A 12,067-nucleotide genomic window follows, 5' to 3' on the forward strand; every position below is an offset into this window, starting at 1 on the left:
GCTAACTGATTCCCGAAATGTATGCGATGATGTGGGTACAGATAAACAGAGGGTTAGTTTTATGTGAAACGACCAGCAGACGATCGGCCTTGTTATTCTGACCTGTTTTATTAGAAAAGGCCGGTACGAACATTATTGGTAGATTTTTGAAGAGAATTAGTTTAAGGGGACCAACTCAACAAAGGATTGGCTTTTTGATGTAGTAAGAAAGCAAATTAAAAATGGTGTAAATATTGAACCACTCCAAATATTTGCAAAGTTCCAAAAAATAAAAACCCCTTCAAAATTCCAGCACAAAATACTTTCATTAGATTATTCTAGAACGCATAGCAACTGTAGAAGAATCAAAATGCTGTACTACGCAAAATAAATTGAACTAAACGTTTTGTACCGTTTTGGGTACGCATCCGATCCCAGTGTGTTCCCACATGAGTTCCAAAAACCTGTTTCATCGTTCCACTGCATCAGCGCGTGACCGAACGCGTTCTATTCCTACAGGGAAAAAACGGTATGGTAACGGAAGAGAGCTTCACCATTGCTTGTACCCGTGCTGGCAAACCGATACCAGCCAAGCGCATGCGAATACAGCGAGAGAAGAACGAGTACACAAACCGGTTTCCTAGCACAAACTGAAACCTGAGAACCGAGCCGGCTGGAACGTATCTCTCTCAGCTCCAGTTTCTTTTTCGTGTGCTCACTCTAAAATCGATAACAGCGCTACACGAGTACACGGGTACGTGAGTTGAGCGAGGGATGGAATTTGTACCCATCGGGCGATGCGTGTTCCGGTCCGAACCGGTACAGTGCGCTTGGGTCGTTCGCTCTCTCTCTCTCTCTCTCTCTCTATCTATCTCTCCCTCTCTCTCGTTCGCACTCTCTCGCAGGGGATTTGTATAGCATGACGCGTCGTTTTGTACCGTTCCTGGGTTCAAGGTTAGCTGCCAAGTAGGTGCAACGGAACAGCGAGAACAGTCTTCAGTCGGGATCGATCCGTGCAAGAGACAGTGCAGGTTCGGAGCGGTTTGTAGAACGAAAATCTAATGAATAGCTTTTCCCAGTGCTTCGTGTAGTGTGAGCAAATAAGAACAAAAAACATATAAAAAAAGGTAATTCACATGAAAGTTGTACAGCCGCTGTGCATATACACCTTGACGGTACAGCTGCTTTGAGCTGCGCCTGTAACCATCTTGGTCGAGAAAGATCTGTCATCGGCCGGTTTGTTGATCAACGCAAGCCGGCGTCGCGCCACTCGGCTTATCGAAACATTTTTGGGTGTGTTTGGCTGTTAATTAAATTAAACTTAATTTACACAAACATTAAACAAAACTCTGAGAAACTGCAGCTCGAACTATACAATCTTTCGGCAGGTTCTACGACATCTTAATTCAGGTAAGCTCTCAATTTCTGCTTAAAAACTATCGCTTCTCGCTAGAACCGATGAACCATCATTGTTGACTGTGTATGTGTTGTTATTTCCCCCCGCCATTTCCGGCGCTAGCAATCATGAGCAAGCCGTCCCGTTTTATATCCAGCGTTTGGAAACATTTCGAGCGCCTAGGCGACCGTGCGAAATGCCAATACTGCCAAAATACGTTCTCCTTCTCGACCGGTTCGACGGCCAACCTGAAGCGGCATCTCGCCCGCAAACATCCGACGGATCCGCTGCAGGAAATGTACGCCGAGGTGGCGGAGAGCGAACCGTCCTCACCGCCCGCGGAGACCAACGGGGAGCAGACGTGGGACGACGGCATCGAAGGTAGGTTTGGAATCGGTTGGCGTGCTTGTATCCGGAAGTACTCGGAAGCTGCCATGCCACTATGGGAAAACGTTCGGTGGTAAAAAAAGTGAAAATGATGATGCAGAAGAATTTTAGAAAGGAACACACGGGCTTTCTGTTTCATTTATTCTGTAGGGTGTGAATATTTAAAAAAATGCATTTGTTGTGTTCCTTTCAGGCATACTGATACCAAAGGTAGAGTGCGTAATGCCGCAGGTGGAAACGAAACCGAAACCCCAGCAGCTGGTGTCGAGCGTTTGGAAGCATTACGATCGCGACGGATCGTCGGCCAAGTGTCACCATTGCCCTAGGGTTATATCGTATTCGCACGGGTCGACGTCGAACCTGAAGAAACATTTGATCCGCAAACATCCGGATGCTTCGCTCGATCCCGAACCAACGCCGGGCGATGAGCTGGCAGGAGAGCAGGGGGAAGACGATCCTTCGTCACCATCGCAATGGTCGGAAGGCATCGAAGGTAGGGTCGTCGACCGTGCTATTTAAAAGATGTCATGCTCATGCTTAAGGGTAAAATTGATTTTTTTTTAAATTAATCTTTCCCAGGAATAGTTGTCCCCAAGAAGGAGCAAGCGACGCCGGGCGGTAAAATGTACGCGGACATTTGGAACCACTACGATCGGGACGGTACAATGGCAACGTGTCACTATTGCTACAGAAGCATAGCATTTTCGGCCGGCAGCACGTCCAATCTGAAGAAACATCTGACGCGCAAGCATCCGATGGTAACGGTCCAGAGCCGCCCAGCCAAGAAAAGGCAGAGCCTGGAGCGTAAGGTGAAATTACCTCAATCACCAAGACCGCTTAACGATTACTTCGATGAAGGTACGTCGAATGATAAATGCATTTTGTGTCTTCATTTATCGTTCATCTGGGAAAGTTTGCCAGAATCCTTCTCTTTGTTTTGGCAGAACGAAGGCTCGCACTTGAAGGGTTTCATTAAAAAAATCAACCTATTAATTATTGCATTTGTTTTCCACTTTCTCATGCTCTCCTTCAGATTCAATCCTGCCGGCAGTGGGGCTACAGCCCAGAAACAGACCGAAACCAACATCCAGCGTTTGGAACCATTTCGATCGCAGTGGCACAACGGCCAAGTGTCGCATCTGCCTGAGAGTGCTCACCTATGCCGGCACGACGTCGAACCTGCGGAAGCACATCCTACGCCAGCATCCCACGCTGACGCTAGGCAAGCAGGAAATGACGCGGATTCATCACGTCACGCTGCCAACGCCACCGCAGTGCCCGGACAGTGCGGACGACACGGAACGGCCATCATTCACGGCCAAGCCGTTTGTGTCAGGCTCTCCGGGTGAGTCGAGTGATAGCGAGCAGCAGCAGCCCGCTGTAAAACCGCTCACCGAAGCCAGGGTGGCAAAAATGCACGAGAGCATTGCGCTGATGATTTGCCGCGGCAATCATACGTTCGCGATGGTAGAGGAGGAAGCATTTCAAGCGCTGTTCACGCAGTACAGCCACCGGGAGTTTGAAATGTGCAGCAAGTTTACCTTCAAACGCCTCTGGCTGCCGCAGGTGTACGGCAAGGTGCAGAGCCGTGTGAAAGCTGAGCTAGCGACGGCGCGGGCCATTTCGCTGGGCGTTAATTCGGCGACAAGCGTCAACCACGAATCGGTGCTAAGCGTTACGGCCTATTTTATCGATCAGAATGGGAAGCTGTCGAATGCGCTGCTGGATTTTGCGCGCTGCACACCGAGCTACGGGGGAGAGAACGTGGCAGCACAGCTGGCCGAAGTAATGAAGCTGTTTGAAATTGACGGCAAGGTACTCTCGATCGTAACGGATAACGATGACGCCAGCGTGACGCAGGCAGTAGAAACGCTCAATATTCCCCACGTTGCGTGCTTCGCGCATTCGATCGATCCGATCGTGATGCTGACATTGAACAGCACCATACAAGGCACACTAGACGAAGTGCGGCACGTGGTGGCGCAGATCCGCAGCAGTGCGAAAGCACGCGAATTGGTGGAGGATATCGAAAACAGCGCACGCGTTACGACCCTAAAGCTGGACGTACCAAACGACTGGCACAGTACGCTGGACATGCTCGGTCGGTTTGTGGCGTGCAAGGAAGCGATCTTGGCCTGCTTGGCCGAGCTAAACATTGCGTGCAAGCTGGAGGGTAAAGATTGGCTCATGCTCGAGCAGTCGACCCGGGTGCTGCAGGAGCTCGCTACCGCAGTGCACGAAGTGTCGGCCGACAAGCTGGTCACCATTTCCAAACCGTGCGTGCTGTACCAGCTGCTCGTTCATCGGCTGGAAGCGATGGCGTTGGAGCAGAACGTCCTGATGGATGTTTCCGCGCTGGCCGCGACACTACGCGACAGCATCCGGGAGTGTTGCGCATACGTGCGCAGCAGCCCACTGCTAACGCAGTCCGTCATGCTCGATCCCCGCTACAAGGCCGAAGGGTTCATGCAGGACGAAGAGTGTTTGCAAAAGACGTACGAAAGCCTCGTCGAAGAGATTGCTGCCCTGCAGTCGGACGGTGGCGATGGTGGCGTACCGATGGAGCTAGATAAGGAATCGGAAGCGGAACAGTCGCGCACCAATGAAGAGGCACTGTATCAACTGTTCGAAGCGCACAAACACAGCAAGCACGATGGATCGGCGCTAAAGGTTAGCGCCCAGTACGAGCTGGACTATTACCTGAAGGCGAAACATTTGCAGCGCAAGGGGGACCCGCTGGAGTGGTGGGAACGTAACAAACACTTCTATCCGAACCTGTACAAACTGGCCAGCAAAAGGCTTTGCACACCGGCTGCATGCGTATCGGCAAGCGGGTGCTGTGCAAAGGCGGAGTTAGAGTGTCGGGAGCGTAAGAACCGGCTGCTGCCGAAGCGAATCCAGCAGATGGTGTTTATAAAATACAATCACCACCGCTACCAGGCGGATATAGCGGACGATTAAGCAGTGAAGTGGTATGTTTCCCTATGCTTATGAAGATTTTTAGAATTGTATTTAAGAATGAATTTTTAGAATAAATACTGACGAAGCTATCAAAACCATAGTTTAGATTGTAATCGTTGTTATTCCATATCTCGATAGCCTTATCGTAATATTTCTCCAAAATGATGCCCCAATTATTCTGATCGTAGAGAGCTCAACCCAAGATCCACCCTGAAACTTGCTGCCCAAAACGAATCACAAAGTTTCAAAGTTCGAGTCTTCGTCGTCTACGACTTCGGCACGCAAATAGACTCCAGCAATCCAACATTTATGTTAGTCACGTACGGGCGACGTTCGTCCCGTAACTTTGATTCCAAATCGGCTACAGTGCCCACCATCATGCACGTTATATTGCCAAGATTGCCCTTCAGAACTGTATATAGTGCCATCTTTAATACGAGAAGCACATCATCCTGTCGCTTGCTTTACGACCGTCGACGGCGCATAAAGTTCCTCTCTTTAACCGGCTTATCCCTCATGCATCAAAAACACCCGAAATCACTGGAAAAAAGTGTTAGTTTGGCAGCAAGAGCGCACCGGATGAAAATCGCCATGGATGGAATGTGAATGGAAAATGGAAAATGCTTTACAAATAAGTTTGGCCTATCCTTATGCTATGCCGGGCTGTGCCGTGGAGATAAAGTGGAAAGTTTAGCGCAGCCTCAATGTGGAGATGGATTGAGAGGGTTGCTGGTGTAGGAAGTATTGGAAAGTGAATCGTTATCTGGAGCATTTTTTGTTGTTGAATCTTTCGGGACGCTTATGAAGCTATAATATTACAACGCACTTGCCGCACACATACTTTCTTCGCTACGTTACGCTTTGGCAAGTATGTCCTGAATGGTTGGAAAACAGTAGTAGCACACGTGCTTACCTTTTTCTTTGTTCCCGATAATCCGCCGTATTTTTTCCATAACAAGGCATCCGCAAAACGGGTGATGATGATTCACGTTCAAAAATATTACCGCCAGGTCTTCGGTGGGCACGCTCGACAGGGAAGTAATATCTATTCACCATTCGTTAGCCGCCGGGGCGAGAGGCAAAGGTGCGTTCCACTTTTCGGGCGGTTCGGGGGCAAATTTGTACCAGAAACGTGATTTTAATGACATTTCTGGGCCATCACGTCCCTGCTCTTACTTGCGGCGCGATAGCGGAAGTGGTGATGGTGGTAGTGCACCTCGGAGCAAACAAAAAAAGTATCGTGTTTCCTGCCCGGATGCGCTGGCCCTTGTGCAGCGAGCAACGGGGAGCATCTTGGAAACTATGCTGATTAGTTTTCTTGCGACTCTTACGACTTGGCAGGCTGCTGGATGTTGGCTGAAACGATAGAATCGGTGCGAGGCGCGTTATGATAGGAAGAGGGAGGCAAGTCCTCGAGAAATCATTACGTTTCCCCTGGACAATGGTGTCGCCCCTGTGTACTTACAGTGTGTTTTCAATAGGAACTGGTCTTTTTTGTTTGTGTGTGGTAATGTTTTTTTTGGTTACGCTCGGTACACATCCCGAAACCGAACTCCATACCTCCTGATGACGCTTTGGCAAATGACAAGGGCCGACCGTTTTCCCGCCGGAGCACTTGAACGCTCAGCAACGCACGAAACGTGAGGTCGAGACGCTCGAAAGTATGTCATCCGAAATCGCTTGAGCCTGGCAGGACCGAGACAATGGTCCCACCAGTCTACCAGGTCTGCACTGACAGTTTCGGGACAACTTGAGCTCCACTTCGAGGAACAAATTTCCAAAAACCGGCACGGCGGGATCTGGCGGGTTTTGTCGCTGCGTCTCGCAACACAACTGCTGCAGGCACGTCTGTGGAATATTTCTGGAATACACTAACTTGCCAAAGTAAGGGCCTCGGGGAGTTCTTCAGGATGGTTCCCCCTATCCACGACTCCATCTACGTCCAAAATGCCGATGCCACTTCACGATTGCTGTCCAAGATTTGGGCTACCGTTCTTTCGACACAACCAACCACACACACAAGCACGTCTTCAGATACAGAGTAACCCGGGCGTCACGAAACGTTGGAAGGGGATGACTTGGATGGGTTACGCGCGGTGAAAGCTTACGCGATTCGTCTGGGCTCGTCCGGACCACCACCATGCGGGTATGGCTCCAGGGAAATTTGGCAAAAATTCCGACGAAACAAATTGTAATCTCTTCGCTCCACACACCCCAGTACTCGCCGTAGTCTTCCCCATCACTGGTACGGGATTACTGCCGAGAACTCTACACTGGCATTCGGGCGCCTTCGGGGCATTATGATGGGAAATTAATAATACTCAAATCAAACAGAGCGACCGAGAACAGAGACCGAACACTGGATGGAAGGATGTGTACTGCGCCCTTGCTGCGATGTAATCGGACCCTTTCCGGGTCCCCCCCCCCCCTCACGAACAAAGATTGCAATCTACTTTGACAGATGTCAGACGCGCGGGTTACTATGCGGACTGGCAGCAGGATTTCCATCCCACCGACGAAGAGGACTTGCAGGACGATGATTTATGCAGCTTGCCGTCGTCTTGATGGTTGTTTGGGCAATATTGATGCTTGTTTGATGAAGATGCGTACTGCCAAGTATTAATATTGGTCGTTGCGGGAGAAACTGCACAAACATAGGTACGATGCGAGCGATGAAAGGGGTTTCCACGTAAGCAAAAAGCTCCTGGCTTGCTGTGATATTACCAAAACTGCCACTTTGAGTTCTGAAATCAAAATGATTCCTTCAAAAAGCGCCAAACTCTTTCTCTGAATTGCCTACAATATCCCAGAATCGTACTACTACTTCCCTTTTCTTCCAAAAGTAAAAGCATTACTTCGAGTCGTCGAGTTTATGACACCCATTTCGGTTTCCGGTCGACTGGCGGCCGTGGTGGTTTCACATTACCCCGAGAGCGTGCTGGAAAGAATGTCAGGGTTTTTATCGCTCCCGGGGCAGGCCCGCCGGCCACACCGTTGGTGGTCACCGAAAGTATTGTTTTATCATGCGTACAGGATGGCAGCTCTCTCGGCTGACGCTACGCCAGAATGCGCCATCAACCGGAACCGGGTGCCGTTGGGAAGAGAGACCTGCACTCAACAGCTTCCACTGTACGCGCGTGTGTGTGTGTGTGTGGGGGGTGGTCGGTAATCAAAATGGTGTCCTGGTAGTGTGTTCGCAAATGGTTCCTTACGATTAATCTTCATCACATCAAAGTCACACCTCATTTACTTTAGCCAAACCACAAAATATGGTTACCGCACCTCGGGCGTAACCCGTAGGAAGACAAACAACCCCAAATCCAAAGGTATGGGAGAGACGCGGACGATGACAGCCGGGTAAAGTGTTGTGGTAGTGTGTTTTCGAGTGAAACTTCTTACGGGAAGGATGCCCGCTGCCCGGGCAGTTACTCCCTGGATGAGCGGGTATTGGAGTGGGGGACTTGGGGGGCTGGCCACTTAATGACTGTTTGGTCACTGGAAGTTTTCCCGCACACCCGATAACGAACTGCCATCATTCACTTCCCATCCCATCCCGTCGTTGCAGCACCCTTCCATCGTCTTCCACACTCGCCAAGCGGCCAAATGGACCATTAAATGCAGTGGAAGAAATGGCGGTACCCTGTGCGGCGTGACGCTCTAGACGAGCGTGACGAACCCCCAGCTCGGTAGGTGTCTGGTTTCACGTGTGGAGATGATTTTCCTCGCCAGATGATGATTTTTTTTTGTTTGCTGTTGTTGTTGTTGTTGTTGCTGTTGGATTGGCGTCTTCTGCGTCGTCTTCCTGCTGAGTGTCTTAGTTTATTGTTTGGGGCTTCCTTTTTTGCCTTTTTTTTGTAGGGAAAAAGGCCATCAAATCAAAAGCACCACATGGCGTGAAGTATAGTAAACCGCAGCATCCCATCGGACACCATATATTAGGAAGGCCTTCCGAGTAGCAAGATGGTGAGTTAATCAACTGCAAGGAACAGTAGGAACACTACTTACATATATTTGATTGTTGATGGAAGCTATTGCTTTCAGTAGACGTTTATTTTGTACCTCATTCTTCTTTTATTTAGTGAGATTTCCTTATTGATTTTGTTTTATAACTCGTTAGATTATATTTGATATTTTAAATCAAAGGTTTTGATACTTTTTACTATTTTCATTATTTTTTTCTGTTCTGTTATTTTCATTGAATAACTTTTTTCTCTTTTATTTTCATCTTTCATTTCTATAGAAGAAAAAAAAAAAACACTCTTTTCATATTCTTTTATTTTCAACTTTTGTTTTACTCTTTTTGTTTCATTTTTTCCACTATCTTACGAATTGTTTTGCTAACCTTTGGTTAATTCACACTTTTTATATTTTTTTCGCTTTTCATTTTCAAGTTAGTAGTTATTTTATTGAAATGTATGTTTAAAATTATTTATTTTATAATTTACATTTTATTCTAATTGTGATAATTAATATTTTCTATTGTTTATCATTGGATAAACTCATTTCTCCTTCTATCTATCTAAGTTTTCATGTCAGCTTATTTACAACTTCATTTTGAGCCCCTTGCTTCCTCCAAGCCTTGCTGTGTCAATCTTTATCTATTTTACACCTTTTTCGGTTTGTTGCCGCTTCCCACTCCGCATTGACGATGTTTGCGCTCCGTCTAAACAACCCAAACACCTGCCACGATGTTTCGTAACAACCTTTTCTTTTGGGCCAATATTTATGACCACTACCGTTAGCATCATCGCTCCCGAAACAGAACAAATAGGCGACTGATTGGGACGGAACTACAGCTGTCAGCTAGGAGAGGAGAAATGCTGAGAGAGAAAAGGTTTATGGACTTGCCTTCTGCCTCATCTTCTTCTGGCCCACTTTTATGACACTTTTATAGTCCTCGCCGGAAATGCCCGACGCGTCCAGCATCCGGGACATTGGGCTCAGGGGGGGCGAGAGGTGTGCAGTTGGTTAAGGAAAACACGCAAACAAAACCTACACTACAACAGCCTAGCATAACAAACTTTGTTCCGCTACTTATGGTGCTTCGGAGGGGGAAGATTTGCTTCCCCTGCCCCCTGCACGGTAGCTTCAGGACAAACGTGTCCTTTTGTAGAGCAGCGAAATAAAGCCTCCCCCGTTTCTGGAAATGGTTAGGCGGGAACAGGAACGAACAGAAGAGAAAAAAAACACCAACTGAAAGGATAACAAAAACATTACATGAAGAGAGAAAACTGTACGTGGGCACTGAAACGTTCTGTGTGTGTGTGTGTGTGTATGTGTGTGTGTGTGTGTTTTTTTTTTCCTTTGGTCCGCTTACTTCTGTTTTATTGTGCACAGAAATGAGATGTTATAAAAGTTTTGCGCTGCCTTCGTTAAGGCGCACATTGAGCATGGGTGGGTATGCGTTCAGCTGGCCTGCGTTCTCGTTACGAGCGGATTATCCCGGAATGGAGCTTTGCGATTGTTCGTGCGTAGTAATGAAATTGTGCACCATTGTGAGGCGTTTCTTTCGCCGCGCTGACCGCGAAACGGACAGCGGACTAATGGCGAAAACGGAAAAGGGGTGTTTGGAAAAGGAGAAGCATAATTGGAGGACAGTCCTGCCGGCCGTTGTTCGATTGAAGGCAAGGATTATCGTAATCCGTCTACGTTCATGCGACCCGCGCACCAGAGCAGCATCTGCAGCAAAGTTTTCTTGTCAATCTGGTAATGCATGTCTCATCAGCCGGGCAATGGCGGTGCGGCAAAGGGCCAATAGTACCAAACGCGTATTTGCATTCTGGTCGGCCTTACCGTTCTTTGGGTGAGGGTAAATGCATAATTTTATGTTTACAGTGTTTTCCATTTTGTAGAACTGTGTGGGGCATCGAAACGAAGCAACGTGATTAACCATCTTTCCATTAAACCATTAAACCATTAAATTGTATATCTTCTTTGTGATTAATATTTCATCGTATTTTTGTTGTTTATTTGCTTTTTATATTTTATTATTTTACTCTTTTTCGTTTTGTTTTAATCATTCATTTGAATAGATATTACCTACCAAATAAAAATGTTCGGAAGCGCCTAAAGTTATGCAAGATATCTAGTTTATGCCTTTTAAACATATCTCTCACTTCCATGGTCTCTACTTTTATTTGTTCATTTCATTTCATACGAAAGTAAAGAGTTTTTGCTTTATTGCTGAGTAAAATTTACTTAAACTATCAAATAAAAAGCATATTATTTTAATAATAAATTCGTGTAAACCTACATCGTGAACGTGGCAAGTGGCAAAAAAAAGAAAAGATAAAACGACTCCTAGTTTTACTTGAAATAAGTTAATTTCTGGTTTAATTATGAGCTTCCACCATTTTCATACCCACAAAGTATCTCGTTTCATGTAGCAACGTTCGTTTATAAAGAAATTGCATACCTGCAGGCGATCATTAACCACTAAAAGCCTGCAGTTATGCAATAGTTCAAACAAAATGTGTAGAACATTGTTAAAACCAACGTTTTTTCAAGTTTTGTTTTCAGATTGGTGTATTTGTAATTCTTTCAAATCAGCTTCAAAATTTGAAACCACAACCTAAGGCAGCTTAAGCTGACAGCAATCAATAAATAACAACTCATGCTACATTAACGTCCATTTTATGAAAACTCAAAACACTTGAGCTCAACCAGCAGCTCCAGTTTCACACCGTTCCACTATCTCAATCGAAACCACATCACGCGAGTGGGAAAAACTGGCAAGCTTTCGACTATTTCCGACCATCCACCACACAAGAATCTGTGTCTAATCGCGCTGCTTTCCCCTCTTTCTTTGCTGAACAATAAACGGAAAATCTGGAAAGTCTTCCCAAGCAACAACGCGCCTTTCTTACAACCGCACAGGTTCGAGACGGGTGTATGGCCACACCAGGAGGTTTGTGGTTTCTGTTTACCCCTTCTTTTTTTTCGCTCACTCTCTCGCCCCTGTCGTTTTGTTTTGGTTTTTCACCGGCCTGATGACAAATTCGCCCATAATGATGATATACGACAGTATAAATCTTACTCACCCGGGTGGCGGTGTGCGGTTTTGTGTTGCTTTCGGTACCACCTTACATAAACCTCCCAAACGGCTGGGAAATGGCACAAAAGCGAGCAGCATCACGACCGTTGATAGGGAATAAGAAATTCAACACCACTTGGCCGGCCTTTGCTTTTTTGTTTTGTTTCCAAAAGGGAAAGCAGCAGAAACGGGAAAGAGGGAAAATTCAGAAAAATCTGTCGCGTATCTTCGTGACGCGTTTCTTTTCGTTTCCTCCCTGGTGCTTCCTTTTATCTCGATCAACTCCCCCAAACGCTATTATCCTCCCGCAC

The 12,067-nt window shown here is 46.9% G+C and overlaps 1 protein-coding gene and 1 long non-coding RNA gene across 2 annotated transcripts; one reads left to right on the plus strand and one right to left on the minus strand.

The window, feature by feature from the left end:
• The first annotated feature begins 882 nt into the window (after nt 1–882).
• Nucleotides 883–4,823, plus strand: LOC120903160 (E3 SUMO-protein ligase ZBED1-like). Its single transcript, XM_040312409.1, has 5 exons — nt 883–1,389; nt 1,499–1,756; nt 1,956–2,255; nt 2,342–2,620; nt 2,796–4,823. Exons 2-5 carry the CDS (start codon nt 1,504–1,506, stop codon nt 4,721–4,723), a joined length of 2,760 nt encoding a protein of 919 aa, XP_040168343.1. The 5' UTR covers nt 883–1,389; nt 1,499–1,503; the 3' UTR covers nt 4,724–4,823.
• A 670-nt stretch (nt 4,824–5,493) lies between these two features.
• LOC120903161 lies at nt 5,494–7,376 on the minus strand. Its single transcript, XR_005739549.1, has 2 exons — nt 6,189–7,376; nt 5,494–6,079 (listed from the first exon to the last, which is right to left on the minus strand). It is a non-coding gene; the product is annotated as an uncharacterized LOC120903161 (long non-coding RNA).
• Between the last annotated feature and the right edge of the window lie 4,691 nt (nt 7,377–12,067).

The sequence above is a fragment of the Anopheles arabiensis genome, chromosome 3 (genome assembly GCF_016920715.1).
Source record: "Anopheles arabiensis isolate DONGOLA chromosome 3, AaraD3, whole genome shotgun sequence".
NCBI classification, from domain to species: Eukaryota; Metazoa; Arthropoda; class Insecta; order Diptera; family Culicidae; genus Anopheles; species Anopheles arabiensis.